Source organism: Diceros bicornis, chromosome 18 (assembly GCF_020826845.1).
Source record: "Diceros bicornis minor isolate mBicDic1 chromosome 18, mDicBic1.mat.cur, whole genome shotgun sequence".
NCBI classification, from domain to species: Eukaryota; Metazoa; Chordata; class Mammalia; order Perissodactyla; family Rhinocerotidae; genus Diceros; species Diceros bicornis.
The window spans coordinates 42,179,514-42,197,801 of NC_080757.1; the positions used below are offsets into that span (position 1 = coordinate 42,179,514).

The 18,288-nt window shown below is 53.3% G+C and overlaps 1 protein-coding gene and 1 non-coding gene across 3 annotated transcripts; one reads left to right on the top strand and one right to left on the bottom strand.

Annotated features, from left to right (window-relative positions):
* Positions 1-3,683: 3,683 nt before the first annotated feature.
* LOC131418008 (U2 spliceosomal RNA) lies at positions 3,684-3,874 on the bottom strand. Its single transcript, XR_009222805.1, has one exon. It is a non-coding gene; the product is annotated as a U2 spliceosomal RNA (small nuclear RNA).
* Positions 3,875-4,235: 361 nt separating this feature from the next.
* Positions 4,236-16,782, top strand: ARL4D (ADP ribosylation factor like GTPase 4D). 2 transcript variants are annotated; one of them, XM_058561102.1, is made up of 2 exons: positions 4,236-4,397; positions 15,521-16,782. In XM_058561102.1, the coding sequence occupies exon 2, from the start codon at positions 15,575-15,577 to the stop codon at positions 16,178-16,180; it is 606 nt and encodes a 201-aa protein (XP_058417085.1). In that variant the 5' UTR covers positions 4,236-4,397; positions 15,521-15,574; the 3' UTR covers positions 16,181-16,782. The 2 variants fall into 2 exon arrangements, with proteins under 2 accessions (XP_058417085.1, XP_058417084.1); XM_058561101.1 differs by lacking the exon at positions 4,236-4,397 and adding an exon at positions 14,884-14,967.
* The last annotated feature ends 1,506 nt before the right edge of the window (positions 16,783-18,288 follow it).

Here is an 18,288-nt window from a genome sequence, read left to right on the forward strand (position 1 = left end):
AGAACCCCTGCAGTCTGACCAAGGCTAGGCCGGTCAAGGGAGGTTCAGAAACACAGAAGGCCCCCGGAGGAGCCCCGCATCCGGACGCCAGGGAGAAAACGGCCGGGCCCTCCCACCCCCACCCCCACCGCGCTCGTGCTCGTGCTCGTGCTCGGGATTGAGGTCCCCAGGAAGGAGTGTGGGGCCCCCGTGTGGCCTCCGTGGCCACCATCGTGGCCCCACCGTTCACATGCCCATCGTGCCAGGCCTGGGGTGACCAGCGACAAAGGCTGGCAGGGTCATTCCGTCTGTCGGTTGTCCAGTGCCTCTTTCTCAGGCCTCTCCTCCTGCTCAGGCTCTATCCTGATCTGCCACGTGCACCTTAGGAAGGCCTGCCGCAGCTGCTGGCCCCGCCCACCCCCGACGTCACAACCTGGAGGCCTGATGGACAGTCCGGGGCCCGTGGTCTCTGACTGTCCCGCGGTCAACGTCCATCTCTACCAAGGCCCGTCTCTCCTAGCGAGCCCTGGCTCGCTTTTCAGAAGGTGGAGAAGTCTCTTCGGTAGGTGGTGTGGCCTGGTTCTGGAACCCCGAGGGCCCCAGTTGTGATCCTCTACTGTGGCTGGCCATAAACTCCACACAGCATCTCTTCCCTGGCTGACATGCACCCTGTCCCCAACATGATAGGGGCCGCTGGGTCCTGTGGCCCAAGCAGCAGGGCTGCCCCACTGCACTTGCAGGGCTTCACAGCCCTTCTGTGCTCTGGGCTCAACTCCAAACTGAAGGTCTTTTGCTCAAACACCTGGTGTATGAGCCCAAGCAGTACTTCCAGGTGTGGAATGCGTTGCTTCCAGAACCTGAAGAGGCTCACGGGGCCCTGGGCTTCCTTCGCAGTGGTCGGGGGCACAAAGGGGAAGCAACTTGCCTCTGCTTTGGAGGGGACATCCCAGCCCGCCCTGGACAGCAGGAGCCCCTGAACACCGTGCTGCCCTGTTTCACTGGAGCGTTTACTTCCCTCTCTGACTGGGGGGGCACAGGAGTGTGTGTGTCTCATGGAGCCATCTGGTGTGCCAGGCCCCCCAGCTCATCTGCAACCGAGCCAAAGGGGCTCATTCTGCGCGCTGCAATCCAGTGCCGATCAATTGCAAACGAGTCGGTGGTTGAGAAAGGAAAGTTCATACGATTCGCTGGCATAATCGGAAGATGGTGGACTAGTGTCCTAAAGAACCATCTTAAAATCATACAGAGTCTTGAGGCGGTTATATAGGGGAAATGGGCAGGGAAGGAGGGGGTTTAGGGATATTGACCAATCTGGTGTGACGAACTTCAAGGTGCCACATTCTCTCTTTCTTCTGTCATCTGTGATGGGTACCAACACAGAGTTTTTCCTTCTGGAGGTCGTCGTGTTCCCGGGGGACTCAGAGAACAAAGTCATTGTCTTATCACAGCTGGGAGATATACGTAAGCAAAAGCCATAGAACTAGCAGATCACGTATTTTGCAAAAGCGAGAGGTGCTTAATCATCGAGGCTACGTGCAGGCTAGAATGTATTCTCAGAGACTAGTGAGTCAGGATCACAGTTACAATATTGCTTCCTTTCCCTAAGATGGCTTCCCTCATGCTACCTTAAGACCTAGCTGTTACAAATCTGGCCCCCTCCGTGGGATGCCCCAGAGGGAGTGGATCGACTCGAGAGTCTGTGGGAGCCTCGGGGGGCCTAGGCCCCTTGGTCCAGAGACCGGAGAGGACAGAGAGAGGCGCAGAGAGGTAAGGTCGCCTTGGGGGGAAGACGTCAGCGTATACCTTTGTGTTTCTTTTCCCCTGTGAACTCTTCATCCCTTGCTCGTTTCCCATTGGGTGTTTGGCTGTTTCTTGTCAATTTCTAGGAGCTCGTCATATCATTGGTGATTATGCTTTTCTGTGGTATATTTGCAATGTTTTTCTCAGTTTTTCATTCGTCTTTTGCTTCGCATATGATGTTTTGTGTTCTGCAGAGAATTTAGATCTTGTGTAACTCAAGTATATCAATCTTTTCTAAAACTTGGGCTTCTGGATTTTGAGTCACAGAAGGCCTTCCCCAACTCCAAAACTTATACAGTTATCTATTACGTATCTGTCTTTTGCCCGTTTTCTCTTGGGTGTTCAGCTGTTTCTTGTCAATTTCTGGGATCTCTTTATATCATTGGGCAGGATAAATAGAAACTAATGCCTTGCGTCAGTCGAGGGTATCTTTTGCTGACAAACGAGTGTGGGCAACTCATGAAAAGAAATGGTTTTCAGGAATTTCAGATTAGGAAATTATCGTGGATCCATAATGATTGACAGCTCTGTTCTCTCCCTCAGAGACTATAAACTTTCTCAGAGCAGGGGCCTGTCTTTGTCATGCCTATGCCCCTGTCACCACGTCTCAGCACACGGCCATCACTCAATAAATATTCCCTGAGTGGATGCACCCTATATTGATACCCTTCATTCAGGAATCTGACCACGTTGGGGGATGCCTTGGTGGTGGACATGCATCTCCCACTCTCTTCTCCAGTCGAAAGCTTCTACCCGTATCCTCTGTGCCTTTCCGCCCTCTACCCCTGGATTAGAAAGGTCAAATACAATTATTATCAACTGTATTCATCATGGTTTTAAATTTTCTATATTTTATGATGCTTTGACATCTTGAGGGCCTGCCAGCCTGGAAGAGACTGCCCCTCCAGGGCTAGCTAATTCCTAGAGATGGCAACATCCTTGCCTGGGAGCCCGCCTTTCATGTGCAAACCAACCAATGCAAAGCCCGTGTCCGCAACCCCGGCCTTTATTTACTCTCACTTGTCTAGCCCGTATTTCCCCTGCCCTCTATCACCCCAGGGCCAGGTCCCTGACAACTGGAGACCACCCCTATAGCCCAGAGCCCCCTGAACTATATTCCAGCTATCTAGTCCTAAACTCGTTCAGACTTGCCTCCCCTGCCCCGCCCATTCCTCCCCTGCCCCGCCCATTCCTCCCCTGCCCCGCCCATTCCTCCCCTGCCCTCCTCCTCCAAAGGACAGTAAAGGCCATGCTTTCTCCTCTGCTGCCTCCGGGATGCTTCCCTATGTGGCTCTACGTGGCGTGGCGCGCCCCCTTGTGTTGGCAACTATAAGTGATAAGACTTCCTTCAATGGTACTGACCTCTCCTTGGTTCCCCCTGTAAAGGCTGTAGGGAAACCATGTTCTCCGGAGAGAGCCAGGATTCAGCAAGCGCCGAAATTTGGGGGAAAGGGGCAGTATTTCAGAAGTCGGGGAGAAGTAAAAGAAAAGATCAGAAAAGGTGAGGAGCTAAGGCGTAGAGAGATGCAAGCCTTAATTTTTGTGGCGACTGGAGAAAATAGTGTAATGAAAGCGGTCCTCTCAGCGTCAGTTCCGAGGAGTGAAGAAGAATCAAGTTCTGACGGAGAGCCGTGACACGATGCCTGTTTCCTGTTCATAACCGTAAACGCTGTCAGGACTACTGTCTCAAGCGAAACGAAACAAGGTATACCTCAGTAGCAGCTGTACAGTAGCTCGACATCAGTTCTCACACGCAATTCTTCGTCTCACCAGCACAAAAGCATAGCCATTAAAGACGTTTCGGCAGAATCGTGAGAAGTAGAGAACACGACAGAAACAGACCAGCAAAAATCAGCAGTAAAACCACTTCAGATCTACCATTTGAACCTCATGTATTCCCCCGAGGGGGGTGCACCGTTCCTGGAAGTACTGCAATACCAGGTCGATGCGTGGAGTGGACGGAGCAAGCTCCTATTCCATCTCCCTGCTCCAAAAATCCATTTAATATATTGTCCTCGGATAGAGGACGTATCAGATATTAAACTGATAAGAACAGATACTACACTTGATCTTAGCCAAAAGGCCGAGAAGCGATGCCTGTCACCCTGGCCTCGCTGTCGCCGGCCGCCTGTCACCCATATTCAGCTCACGGTGAGCCGCGTCCCGCTCAGTCCGGGTCTCACTTCCTTTGCTCCTTTGACTGGACGATGGCAATCGCCAGACAGTCGGCTCTGGTGCAGACCTTTTATTCCCCATCTTTTTAAAGAAAACTTATATACCTGTTGTTGCCTGTCGCCCTAGGACTGACGCGCCATTTCGAATCTGCATGCCCCGCCCCTTCCCGCCCGAGGAGGCGTGGCTACTGCGGGCCGATCGTGCCTTCCGGGCCGCCTCTGCGCGGCCCCAGGTGAAGCTGGGCGGGGCCCGGCTCCTCTCTTGTGCTCCTGGGGCGACAGGACAGAACCAAGGGAGGAGGCGTGGGCGGCAAGAGGGCCTCTGAGAAGGAGCTGTCGGCGGAGAGCTTCCCGAAGAAAGACAGGGTCGCAAGACGTGTTCACTGGAAAGGCCCAGGCTGTATCGCGTTAAATGGGGTGTCCGCGGGCGGAAAGACGAGCTTGGTAGGTGTCGCATGAGGGGCTCTTTCTGACTCAGGGAGCCGAAGGTCTGGAGGGGGCTTCCCGGAGCGGGGAGGGCAGCCTGCCTGCCAGGCGGAAGGCAGGGGGCGGACAGTGGGGAGCAGGGAGGAGGCGTGTCAGGGGCCGGGGAGGCCGGGCGGGGCAGCCCGATGCATTCTCCCCGACTCCGGCGCCTGCGTCTGTCGGTGCGTCTGCGGAGGGATCGTATCCCGGTCTTCGTGCACAAAGCGCCCTCTGCCGGGGACGTCGTTTCCCTACACCTCTTCCTCACCTGGCTACTTCTGACGCAGAGGCTCTGGACTCGGCTTGGGTGTCGCTTCCTCCAGAAAGCCTTCCTTGAGCGCCCTTCCGCACCCCACCCCCAGTCTCCTTGGCGGCCCTCCTATGTATTTCCTCCCACCCGGTAATTCATTTCAGGTACGCCCCTCACCGCCCTTTCGGGCACTGAAAATCTCCCCCACTGAAATCTGAGATCATCGAGTGCGGCGACCCTCGTCGGTAGTTATCTCTGTATCCCAGCACTAGTCCCGTAGCCGGCGTGTAGGAGATGCTCAGCAAATGTTTGCTGAGTGAATAAAAGATGCGCAAAACGGACTGAGTCAGAAGAGCCCGATGCGGAGGTGAAGAAGGGAAGATCCGGCCAGGGGTGGCAGGACACCAGAGAGGAGAGGTGACTGCCAGGGAGGCTCTGGGCATCAAGGCCCATCAATGCGTTAAGGCCTCTGGCAAAGTTGGGATCAAGTTTCCCCCCGTGGCAAAGACTGCCGGCTGCCCAGTCAGCCTTTCCCATCCTCCTTCCTAAGACAACTTCAGTTTAGTTGGGGAGTTGATATTTCTTTCATTTGATCTCAGAAAAGCTAGACGGTATCGTGGATGTAGGACTGGAACCCCATCGGTCATTTCACCCTGCAGCTTGGGGAGCCTGGCGGCGGGTGCTGCCTGAGCCCTCCCCATGCCGGCCCCTGGGCAGAGCGCCCTCTCCTGTATTATCTCATTTGTTTCGCTCAAGGGCCCTGAGAGATGGGTATTGTTTTTATTATTATCCAGGGCCGGGACTAGGTGGAGGCCGGTGAGACACTCGCCCTGGAGGGGAAATTTAAGGGAGTGCCCCCCCGAAAACTCTTCAGTAACCAAGATAAATAATATTTTCATACAATTTATCTTCTGTCTCTCTCTTTTCTTTTTGGTGAGAAAGTTTGGCCCTGAGCTAAGGTCTGTTGCCAATCTTCCTCTTTTTGTTTTGCTCAGCAAGACTGGCTCTGAGCTAACATCTGTGCCCATCTACCTCTATTTTGTATGTGGGACGCTTCCACAGCATGACTGGACGGGTGGTGCGTCGGTGCGCACCCGGATTTGAGCCTGTGAACCCCAGGCGGCCAAAGCAGAGTGCGCGAACTTAACCGGTACGCCACCAGGCCAGCCCCACAATTTATCTTCTCTTGAACCTTGTGTGTGTGTGTGTGTGTGTGTGTGTGTGTGTGTGTGTGTGTGTGAGGAAGATCAGCCCTGAGCTAACATCCGTGCTAATCCTCTTTTTGCTGAGGAAGACCGGCTCTGAGCTAACATCTATTGCCAATCCTCCTCCTTTTTTTTTTCCTTCCCCAAAGCCGCAGTAGATAGTGGTATGTCATAGTTGCACATCCTTCTGGTTGCTGTGTTTGGGACTCGGCCTCAGCATGGCCGGAGAAGCGGTGCGTCGGTGCGCGCTGGGATCCGAACCATGGGCCGCCAGCAGCGGAGCGAGCGCACTTAACCGCTAAGACACCGGGCCGGCCCCTATCTTCTCTTGATTATAAGATATTTATCTTGATTACCGGGTTTTTTTGGTGTTCCCTTAAATTTTGTTGCCAAGGCAAGTGCCTCACTCACATTACTCCACTCTGATCCCCACCTGTTATCATCAACCCCCTCCTATTGACCTGAGCTGTCACAGCCACTGGCCACATGCACCTCTGGAGCGCTGGAAACATGGTCAGTCCGAGGCCGGCCCGGTGGCATAGTCGTTAAGTTTATGCACTCCACTTTGGTGGCTCGGGGTTCCCAGTTGGGATCCTGGGCTCGAACCTGCATGCCGCTCATCAAGCCATGCTGTGGTGGCATCCCCTATACAAAATAGAGGAAGATTGGCAACGGATGTTAGCTCAGGGCCAGTCTGCCTCACCAAAAAAAAAAAAAAAAAAAAAAAGTGGTCAGTCCTATGAATGTGATTGATTGAGATGTGCTGTAAGTGAAAATACGCATGAGATTTTGAAGACTTAGTATACAAATTGTAAAATATCTCAATTTTTTAAAATATTGGTTACACACAGAAGTGATATTTGGATATAGTGACTTAAAATATGCAACTTAATTTCAGCTGTTTCTCTTTATTTTATTTTTTTATGTGGCTACTAGAAAATTAACAGTTACATACGTGACTCACATATTTCTAGTGGAAAGCACTGTCATAGACTGAAGCTCAGAGGCTGAGCAACTTGCCTAAGGTCACACCGCTAATATGAAGCAAGGTCAGGATTGGAACTCAAGCAGCCTGTTCACCTCGTGAGGCCTCAGTTTTTTAAAACTATGGAATGGGCGTAATGATAACGCCTCTCTGATTAGGGTATTTGTGAAGCTACCTGTGGAAATGACAGGCATGTAGGAATCTCTTAACAAGTGCACTCGAGGAAAAGTCACTTCTCATCTGTAGACTAGAGATAATATCCACTTTACAGTGTTGTGAACAGTCTTCCCCCGCCCACCCGGGGCATTCCTGCTGCACAGCCCACTTTACCTGGCTTTCTGTTCCTGCCAGCTGCCTCGTCATTGCGGATGCCCATGATCATCACGTGGCGTAGATACAGGCATAGACACAGACATACAGGCACGTAGCTATATGGTTACAGTCACAAATATGCCTACATTGTTGGTCTGTTTGCTTCTCACCTCGACGGTAGAGATTCTGTTTGCCCCTCTGTCCCGGCACCTAGGACAGTGCTCGGCACATACATGGCACTTGATAAATATTTGTTGAATGAGTGAACGAGGGTCAAATGAGACAATATATAATGTGCTTAGCCTGCCCCTGACATGACTCTTCAGGCCTCCCCATCCCGTGATCTCTGCTCACGTCTGTGTGTCGCAGACCATCTTCTGCTCATGATTTGGTGTCCCTGAGAAGGGGGTCACTATGGTCTGAACACCCCAACCGTCTGTTCATCTCTCACCGGCCTCCTCCTTGTCCTGCCTGGCCTTCTGGCCATTTGGGCAGGTGTCTTAGTCCCCATCCTGGGTTGGACACTCCCTGAAGGCAAGGACGGCATCTGGCTCATTTCTGTTCCCAGCACCTGCCCAGGTGTGTCACATCACGTTACAGGTGGTTAATGACGAGACAAATAAATTAAGAATATTTGCAACCCAAACCACAGAAAAAGTACTTTTCTTTCTAACATATAAAGAGTTCCTGGAAACAATTATAAAAGACCAACCATCCAGTAGGGAAAACATGGGGACAGGCCAGGCACAGACAGTTCATGAAAATAAAAAGTGGTTCTTAAGCAGACATACAAAATTAAATGAAAACTACACCAAGATAGAGTTTGTCCCATCCCTCGTGCCCCACGCTCATTCTTATCCTCCCAGCTGGGCTTGGTGCAGGCCCCTGGCTCCCTGACCGGGGAAGTCTGCCCGGCCTCTGGGTGCAGGAGGCCGACATGAGACTTGAACCAAGGAGTTCCCACTCAGAGGCCAAGAGACTGTTCATGGGGCTCAGATCTGCTCTCTGACAGTTGTTTTGTGTCTCTGTGTGTGAGCCGGGTACTCTGTGGCACATTGGTGGTCACGGTCTCATTTAATCTTTACAACGCGCTTGGGAAGTGTTTGCATGCCCATTCCTCAGAGGGGAAATCCAGCTCGGAGAGGCTGCCTCATCTCCCAGGATGCTTCCAAAGGTCTCCCCAAACCCTCGGCTCATTCCTTTCCTTATCTAAGAGTGATTTGCTGACCTGTTAGGGGCTTGGGATGATGATAACAGCTCTCTCTTGTCGATTTGCAGGAGAATGTTTAAAGTACTCATCGTCAGGGCCGGCCCGGTGGCGTAGCGGTTAAGTGCGTGCGCTCCGCTTCCCGCGGCCCCGGGGGTTGCAGGCCCGGAACCCCGGGCGCGCACCGATGCACCGCTTGTCAAGCCATGCTGTGGCGGCGTCCCATATAAAGTAGAGGAAGATGGGCACGGATGTTAGTCCAGGGCCGATCTTCCTCAGCAAAAAGAGGAGGATTGGCATCGGATGTCAGCTCAGGGCTAATCTTCCTCACACACACACACACACACACACACACACACACACACACACACACAAATAATAAAGTACTCATCGTCAGGGAAAATGTACACCTTTAGAGTAACTTTCTAGTAATCTGCTCTCAACCCTAGAGGCTCAAAGTGTGGTCTGTGAACAGCAGTATCTACATTTTTGTGTGTGTGTGAGGAAGATCAGCCCTGAGCTAACATCCATGCCAATCCTCCTCTTTTTTGCGGAGGAAGACTGGCCGTGAGCTAACATCCGTGCCCATCTTCCTCCATTTTATGTGGGACGCCGCCACAGCATGGCCTGACAAGCGGTGCATTGGTGCGCGCTAGGGATCACAACCCTGGGCTGCCAGCAGCGGATCGCGCGCACTTAGCCGCTACGCCACAGGGCCAGACCAGCAGCATCTACGTTTTATGTCGCCTGGGAGCTGGTTAGAAATGCAGAGTGGCGGGCACGAGGCCAGACCTACTGTCTTAGTTTGCTAGGGCCGCCATAAGAAAGTACTATGGACTGGGGCCTTCAACAACATAAATGTATTTTCTTAGAGTTCTGGAGGCTGGAAGTCCCAGATCAGGGTGCCAGCGTGGTAGGGTTCTGGTGAGGTCCCTCTTCTCGGCTTGTGGATGGCTGCCTTCTCACTGTGTCCCCATGTGGTGGAGAGAGAGCAAGTTCTCTGGGGCCTCTTCTTCTAAGGGGACTAATCCCACCATGAGCGCCCCACCCTCAAGACCTCATCTAAACCTAATTACCTCCCAAAGCCCTTACCTCCAAATACCATCACGTTGTGGGGTAGGGCTTCAATATATGAACTTCAGGGGGAACACAGTTCAGTCACAGTTCAGTCACCACACAGTTCATAACACCCACTCAACCTGAATCTGCATTTTAATAAGGTCCGCAAGGGATTCGTGTGTATATCAAAGATTGAGAAGCAAGGCTTTAAGTCACATACGTTGGAAAAGAAATGGCAGTCGGGGGTCAATTTGTACATGTCACTTTGTACGTTATGTGAGGAAGAGATTCCACATTACACTGGTTTCCTGGGCCGATGTTTTTTGTTATTGGTTGAGATAAACTCATTTAACATCGTTATAATAACAGCTACCCTGTATAGAGGACTTTGGATATGCCAAGCCCTTTGCTGAGTACTGCACGCATTTTACCTTATTTAATTCTCATGACAACCCTATGAGATAAGTATGATCATCCCATTTTACAGATGTAGAGGTTGAGGCTGGGAGAGAGAAGTAATTTGCCCAAAGCCTCACTGGGAAATGTTAAAGCCAGGACTGGAAGTCATCTTCAGAGCCAGTGGCCCTCAGTGTGGTCCCCAGACCAGCAGCATCGGTATCACCTGAGAACTTGTTAGAAAAGCACATTCTTGGGCCCATGAGTCCAAGACTGACCAAATTAGAAATTCTGGAAGTGGGGCCCAGAAATCTGTGTTTTAGCAAGTCCTCCAGATGATTCTGATGTACTCTCAAGTTTGAGAACCACTATTGGAAGCTATATTCCCTCTCAATGTATGCGAGACAACACGGGTGACTCGGCAGAGAAATCTCCTATCAAATAAAAAAGACTGAACAGAGTATACATGGCCACTGGGGATTGGCGCCCGGTGTGAACGCTCCGGGGAGCCCAGCAGCTTGGATACCGGGCGCTCATCCTGTTCCCTGAGGAGCTGGGCTGGCTCTCCCCTTGCTCCGCCTCTCTGCCTCTCTCTCGTTTGGTTGTCCCTCCTCCCTCGCCATTGCTCCCCGGGCACTGTCACCCTCCCGGGGCTCCTGTTGCTGTTTCTCGATGACCACCCGAGTCCCCTCCTCCAGCCAGGGCCTCCGCCGAGCGCCAGGCTCCTGTGCAAATGGACGCTGGACATCCGTCCCCACGTGGATCTGTCCCCGCAGACACCACAACGTGGCTGCACCTGAGCTCTTCATAACCGTCCCGGCCGTGCAGCGTCCTCCTGCCTCGGCCTTCCCTGCACCGATTATGAAAGGCCCTCAGTGAAAGTATGGGAAATGTGATTGAATTTAGATTTTCTGCTCAAATAACGTTTAAATCTGATCTCGGCTCCACAAAACACTTGAAGAGGGTAGATTTTCCATTCGCAACCCCAAACTGTACGAAAGGCCCTGTCTGAAAGGAAGACTCCAGAAGGAGGCCAAGGAACCTGTATAACTCAACCCCCACCTCCCACTCCACTTTTCTTCAGGAATCAGGCAGTGACAAGCACATCCACCAGGGGGCAGCATCTGCTGCTTTCCAGCCCTTAGTTGGGCCCTGGGACTTCGTTTTGGGAGGGTTGCCTCTGAAAGGGCCACTAGTAGAGGGGAAGGGTACTTAGGGGACCCTTTCACACACATTTTTTTCCACACTCATTCTAAGAAGTAGGTTGTGTTTTCTCCATTTTATTCTTGAGGAGACAAAGCTGAGATTTGAAAAATGAGTCTTTGCAATTCTTAAGCTGAAGCTGCTCCTTGGCATCCCCTCCCCCTGCCCACCCCCACTCCTGCAGACTCCTCTCCTCCCTTCACTTGTGCGCCCAGACAGGTACTTGGCTAGGACGCTGTGGAGACAAGGATGTCCTCAGCCACTTCCTAGGTGAGCTCCATCCACCCCCGCCCCCCCCGCTACTCCACAGCATGGACTGTCGAGGCGGACAGGACCTGGAAACATCAAAGCCTCTTCTCACAAACTGAGGACACGAGGCTCCCCGGGGGGAAGTGACTTTTCCAAGCCATTCTACCAGTGAGGGACAGGACTCATGCTGACTCTCAGCCCAGGGCTGAGCCTGCCAGGCCCTTGAGGGAGCCTCTCTCTCCAGTGTCATCCCCACCACTGGCCTCTGTTTTTCTCCTCCAAGAAGTCCCTCCTTCCCCCGAGGGTGCAATACTACCGAGACCTTGCCTAGAAATGCAACATTTTATAGACATTCCTGGCCAACCCAGTATCAACAGAACCCCCAAGGGCGCAGGGACTGCAGACCAGGAAACTCCTAGACTATGGTGGATGTTTGGTTCCCACACTCAGGGAACCCCCCCCCCAGTACATTTAATCATTGCACGGTGCACTCATGAACTCATGAAAGGTCTCCTGACTGCCTGCTGTGTCCCGGCCCGGGGCTGGGCACTGCTGAGTTGTAGATGGGAAGAACCAGCTCCTGGGCTCAGGGCTCAGTCTGGAGGGGGAGACAGCTCTGAGGGGGAGCAAAGACACAGCATCCATCCAGGTGGGGAGCCAACAGGAGAAAGCAGGTAGGTCCCAGCTAGTCTGTCCTTCTGTCTGGAATGCTTACCTGACTCCTTGTCACTTAAACCTTGGCTCTAATGTCACCAACTGGAGAGGGCTTCCTGAGCACCTCCCCTCCAATATGAAGTAATTCCCTTCCCCCCCCCCCCCCCGTCACTCTCCAGCACACCTCCCTGCTTTATTTCCTTGATGGCATGCATCACCGTCTGAAATCATCGTCTTTATTCGCTGCCTGTCTCTCCCCACCCCCCACTATAAGGTACACTCCGTGAGGGCAGGTCCTTATCCATCTCACTCGGGGCTGTATGTTCAGAACTTAGAGCGGAGCCTCGCACCTAGCAGGCACTCCGTATGTGATGGTTCAGTGTATGAATGTTCGAATGTTCTCCTCAGCAGCAAATGCCCCAGTGCGCTAGGTGCTGGGCTGCGATCTTGTGGAGAGAAAGGGCTGCAGAGGTGAGGCTGCCAGGAAAGAAAATGGTCATTAATAGAGGAAGGCTCTCTGGGACCAGGGCTGGGGTCGGGTGGGGGTGGGGACTGGAGTTCCCGTTTAAAGGAGACGCACTGGGGTAGGCCCACAGCCTCGTGCTGCACTCCTTCCCTCCCCAGCTCCTCCTTGCCCGCTCCCTGCCCCACCTCCTCCTCCCCATTTGTTCATCAACACCTTCCCTGGAAAACATAAAAGATGCAGGGTGGGGTGGGATTGCCAGTGTCATCTCCTTTATCAGATAATCAAGTGACAATTTCTGTCTTGGGTGTGAGGCCCAGGAAATATAGGAGAAATGTTAAAGAGGTTTGAAAGATTGTGGAAGAAACAGGAGACAATCTGGGTGTTTTCAGTTTCTGTGTGTTTTTGGTTTCACAGCCATTGTAACATTTGTTCAAAGCCAAGTTTGGCGAATTTCTAGCTGGGTGACCTTGGACAAATTACCTAACCTTTCTGTGCTTCGGTTTCTTCTCTTTAGAATAACCGTACTTACTTCCTGGGTTGAGCTGTGTATTAAAAAAGGAAAAGTATTCAAAGTTCCTAGACCAGAGCCTGGCATGCAGTGGCCACTCGGCAGGGTAGTGGTTCCCAACCTCTTGGCCTGCTCTGTCTTGCCCTCTCCTAACTCACCGGGCTCAGCTCTGCCTCTGTGCCCTAGCTCCTGCTGCAATCTGTCACCTCCAACATGGTGGTGTAACAAATGAATTTCCTAAGGTCCTGATCTCTTCAGGGATTCAGGGAGGCTCCCTGCATCGCTGGGGAAACCAGGTGGCTGGTTTTGTAGCAGGGAGGGGAGGAAGGAGGTGGCAAGGCAGGCTGGTGCTAAACGGATGGGAAGCTGGTGGGCAGGAGCTAGGCCCTCCTGCCTGGCAATGACTTCCCCTCCCCTTTTTCCAATCCCCCTCATATATAGCCTTTAAAAACTTTAATTACATAAGAAATGCAAGAATCCAGCTTCCTTGTAAAAAATGGCAATATTAAAGTTACAATTTCATTCTCCTTTGATCCCCCTTCCCTCCTTCAATTTTTTTTTTTTTTGTGAGGAAGATCGGCCCTGAGCTAACATCTGCCAATCCTCCTCTTTTTGCTCAAGAAGACTGGCCCTGGGCTAACATCCATGCCCATCTTCCTCCACTTTATATGGGATGCCGCCACAGCATGGCTTGATAAGCGGTGTGTGTGTGCACGCCCGGGATCCGAACCGGCGAACCCCGGGCCGCCGCAGCGGAGCGTGCACACTTAACCGCCTGCGCCACCGGGCTGGCCCCCTCCTTCAATTTTACCTACCTCCCTGCGGGTAATCACTGTTATCCTTTTGGTCACACTGCCCCTTGTGACATCTCCTCTTCAGGGCTGCCCAGACTGTATCAGGCTGCAATGACTGGGGAGATGCCACTCAGTCCTGTCCCCCTCTTCACCAATCCTACATAGGACTAATTAACTTCTAGAAGCCTTTCCAGAAGCTTCTGGTTGGCACTTTCTCTCCCTCCTCTGAAGTCCTACAAGTGGTTATCTTACGATTTACCAGGGCCCAATGTTTCCAGTCAGTGGCCAGTCAATACTCTCTCACTAGAGTGTAAGCCCTCTGAGGCCTGCACATCCTCTATATCCCCATAGTCTCTCTGGCTCATGTAGAGCACACAGTATAAATGAGGTCAACAAACACTCTATGCAGTGAAGAAGCATTCTGTCTTTATCTATTAGACCAAGGGAGGCCCTGGTGGAGGCCGGGGGAGGTGTGCTGCTGGCTGACACTCTGACCAGCATTGAGGGATATCTGCTGAGGATGCCTCCCTGATGAGAGAGGATAGATAGCTAAGTGGTGAGGGGCCCAGCCTCTGGATTCAGACAAATTCTTGCTCAGCCACTTACTGGCTATGTGTGACCTTAGACAAGTCATTGAACTCTTTGGAGCTTTCTTCACCTATAAAATGCAGACACCACCAGGCCGTAGCGCATGGCTACTGTGAAGATCAACAGGGGTAATGGGTTTAGGCTGTTTTATGGGGTTCCAGGTTCACACAGGTTTGAACACTGAATTAGGAAAGATAAAGGAGTAAGACTTGTCAGCATCTCTGGAGTAGACCCTGGTGGAGGGAGTGTGCACGTAGGGTGGATATCTCTGCCTGGGGGAGGGGATGCGGTGGTATTGGGGGTATTAAGCTCTTCATCTCTCCTCCTGAGTCACATGCTGCCACACGTATTCCTTTTGCCCCTCCTACCATTAATGCCGACTTTAATTCCAAATATTAGAATATGGTAGAAAAGATCAAATAAAACGGCCACCGATTGAGCAGACGTCCATCACAGGGCAGCCGGGGTTGCAGCGCGAGTATCTCCACGACCGGTCCCGCCCCGCTGCCTGGGGGCCGCTGATTGGCCCGCGTTGCGTGACGTCACGCGGGAGATTTAAGGCTGAGTCCGTGGAAGCGCACCGCAGTGCCGGCGCGCTAGAGGCGGGTTGTGAGCCTCGTGCGGCTGGTCGGGTGGCTGGGGAGCGGCGCGGGGAGAGCGCGGCTGACGGGAGGTAAAGAGGCGGCCCCGGTGCAGGGCCTGGGGAGCTGCAGTTGGCGATCGGAGGAAGGCGGGCAGAGAGTGTCGCGGTGGGGAGGTGGTCGCGGTGTAAGGAGGGGCTTGTCAACCGCCTGGGGGTGTGGAGGGCGGGTGGGAGCGGGCCTCACTCTCCGTTCTCAGCGCCTGCACTCTCTTAATTTGGGGACGCTGCCCGACCTGTCTCTTCCTGCGAGGATTCTCGCCTGGGGAATAGGGGTCGCGGAGTCTGCTCCCGCGCCACAAGCTCGGAGAAGAGGCGCTGGAAGCCGACCATCCGCCCGATCGAGGCCTCACCCCCCCACCTCAGTGTCCCGGGACCAGGGGGTTTCTCTAGGTCTCATCGCCCCTGTCACGGCCCCCAGGGAGCGGGGAGCGCCTCTGTTACACCTGCAGCTGCTTTAAAAAAAGAAAAGGAATTTTAAAAAAGGAAGCATGGGTGGCTGATTTAGGAAAGGATCAAGAAGTTGCACATTTCATGTTTATTATTAAACGTCGTCTTTTTTCTCCCGTGACCTTTCCCTTTTCAGGTAACCCAGCCTCTACTGTGAGCCCCAAGACCTGCACTTCAGCCGGAGCTCACCATGGGGAACCACTTGACGGAGATGGCGCCCACCGCCTCCTCCTTCTTGCCCCACTTCCAGGCCCTGCACGTCGTGGTCATCGGGCTGGACTCGGCTGGAAAGACCTCCCTCCTTTACCGCCTCAAGTTCAAGGAGTTTGTCCAGAGTGTCCCCACCAAAGGCTTCAACACAGAGAAGATCCGGGTGCCCCTGGGGGGGTCCCGTGGCATCACCTTCCAAGTGTGGGACGTCGGGGGGCAGGAGAAGCTTCGACCTCTGTGGCGCTCCTACACACGCCGGACAGATGGGCTGGTGTTTGTGGTGGATGCTGCCGAGGCTGAGCGCCTGGAGGAGGCCAAGGTGGAGCTGCACCGGATCAGCCGGGCCTCGGACAACCAGGGTGTGCCTGTGCTGGTGCTGGCCAACAAGCAGGATCAGCCTGGGGCACTGAGTGCGGCCGAGGTGGAGAAGAGGCTGGCAGTCCGCGAGCTGGCTGCTGCCACGCTTACCCATGTGCAGGGCTGCAGTGCTGTGGACGGGCTGGGCCTGCAGCCCGGCCTTGAGCGCCTGTATGAGATGATCCTCAAGAGGAAGAAGGCGGCCCGGGTAGGCAAGAAGAGACGGTGACCGGAGGCGGCCCTCCTCGCCAGTAGGGGTCTGCACACTTGGACAGCCAGGCAGAGCCTGTGGCCCCTCATTCAGCCCCCGGGGTGCAGGACCTGTCCACCTCCAAGAAGGACTGAGGGGCACACTGGGGGTCCTGCTTTGGTGCAGCATTGGGGAGGGGGATGGGGGATGGGAGATGGGGTGTCTTCTCACATCTCTCCGTCATCCTCACCTCTGGAGGAGCGGGGCCTGCAGGACTGTGGAGGCTTAAATGTAAACTGACTCTACCTCGACCCTGTTTCTTATTTTTCTTCTCTGGCTTTTCGATTAGATGTGTTTTGGGGCAAAGAAAAGTTGCTTGGAGAATGCATTTGGAATGAATGAGAATTATCTCTGCCCCACCCCCTCCTCCAACTGGGGAGTCTCCCCAGGCTGCTTTTCTAGGGGTGCCAGTCACAATAGTCTTTATTTTTGTGTCTGAGTGAAGGTGCCAAGAACCCCTCCCCCCGTTTGTAGATCCACAACCGTTTTTATAAGCCATGTGTGTGTCCTCTGTATTATTATTACCTATTTTTTAGCGTTTGCCTATAAGTTATTAAAGACTGATGATACTGTAGCTCTAACCTCTGTCTGGCATTTTCCTCTCTTTACTTTGCCCCAGGGATGGTCCAAGATTTCTATATGGGTGGGCGGGAGTGGGGAGGGGGACTTATCTTGAAGCTGAATTTGCAAAAATTAAATTGTGTGTTTGTGGGATGGCCTTTGGAAATTATAGAGGGAGTTGAAACCACCCCCCTGCCCCCGAAGCTATTGCCTGATCTCTGCAGTTTTTTGGCGGGTCCCTTCTCCTTTTTCCTACTTTCCTCCGCTCCCCTCATCCTCTGGCTCTTACTTACCCCTGATACCAGTTGATCCTTGCAGATTTAATTTCAAATTTTGCTAGTGTGAGCTGCAGCTAGGTCCTTGCCCTTAGGGTCACCCCCTAAGTCTATACGTAAGTCTTCAAAGAGCCTTTTCTGTCCCCATCCTCCCCCTCTCCCCAGTACTCAAGTTGGTCTGCTTTTTTTTTTCCGCCTTGGGGGATCTGGTTAGAATGGAAAGTAATTCCTTCCTGGCTTTCAGCCACCTCTGTGTGCTCAATCCTGCTGACTGCAGCTCACTGGCAGCAGTGGCAGCGGGGGGAGCCTGGGAGGCCGGGGCTGGATTGAGCCAGCCTGGCCCCAGTGACTAAGCTGTGAGTTGTCCAGCTCTGGGAATGGTCGCTGTTCCCATGAGAGGAGCAGTAGTAGGAGCCGTTCGTGTCTGGTGGGAGTGTGGATGCTGGACGTCCACCCCCACCCTCTGGGAGAGGAGGGGGAATGTGTTGGCCACCAATGCCAGCAGTGATAAGAAGAATAAAATGCTAATGTGAGGGCCTGAGTGCCCCTGCCCAGGCTCTCAGGAGTGCCCCTCCTCACCAGCACCAGGGCCACCTGCGTCTGTGATAACGCAGAACAATCAGATCCTCCTAATCCGGGTGAGAGTAGAGAGTAAAAGCCAAGCACAATTCTTTCCAGCCCCCAAGTCCCACCCCCACCCTTTGTGCAAACATGGGCTCCCCAGAGCAGGTTCAGAGTCCCCGCTGCAGAATCAGATAAAAGGACCTGGGGAGGGAGAGAAGGTGCTGGCAACACTGACCTGGGGGAGCCTTTCTAAGGACCTCACTTCTTCCTACCTATGGGGGCAGTGGGCACAGAAGCCAAATCTTGCTACTGAGTCTGGGCCAGTTCAGACAGCCCCCTCCCCTGTGTGGCTGGCAGGACGGGGGTGGGTGTGCATCCATCCGGAAGGGTGCCCAAATGTGCGTCAGAGCTGCGGCCTGCTTGACAGAGCTGCTGGGCTGGTTCTGCTGGGGACACGTGCTACCTGGCCCTCCTCTCCACACACCTGTGACTCATCTCTCCCAGTCCTGAGGACACAGTCCTCTTCTGCAGCCCAGGAACAAGCTGGGGAGTGCCTGGCCAGGAGGACCCTCTGCCCTGCTGGGAGATCTTGCCTCTTCATTCCACCCAATTCTGCTCTTTATTAAAATCTCCAAGGACAAGTTTTCTGGTCACCTGGGGCACTGAGGCCTTTGAATTTGGGGGAAA

What these genes read in the sequence shown, in the direction of transcription:
- ARL4D (XM_058561102.1), top strand. Translation starts at nt 15,575, where the DNA reads ATGGGGAACCACTTGACGGAGATGGCGCCCACCGCCTCCTCCTTCTTG.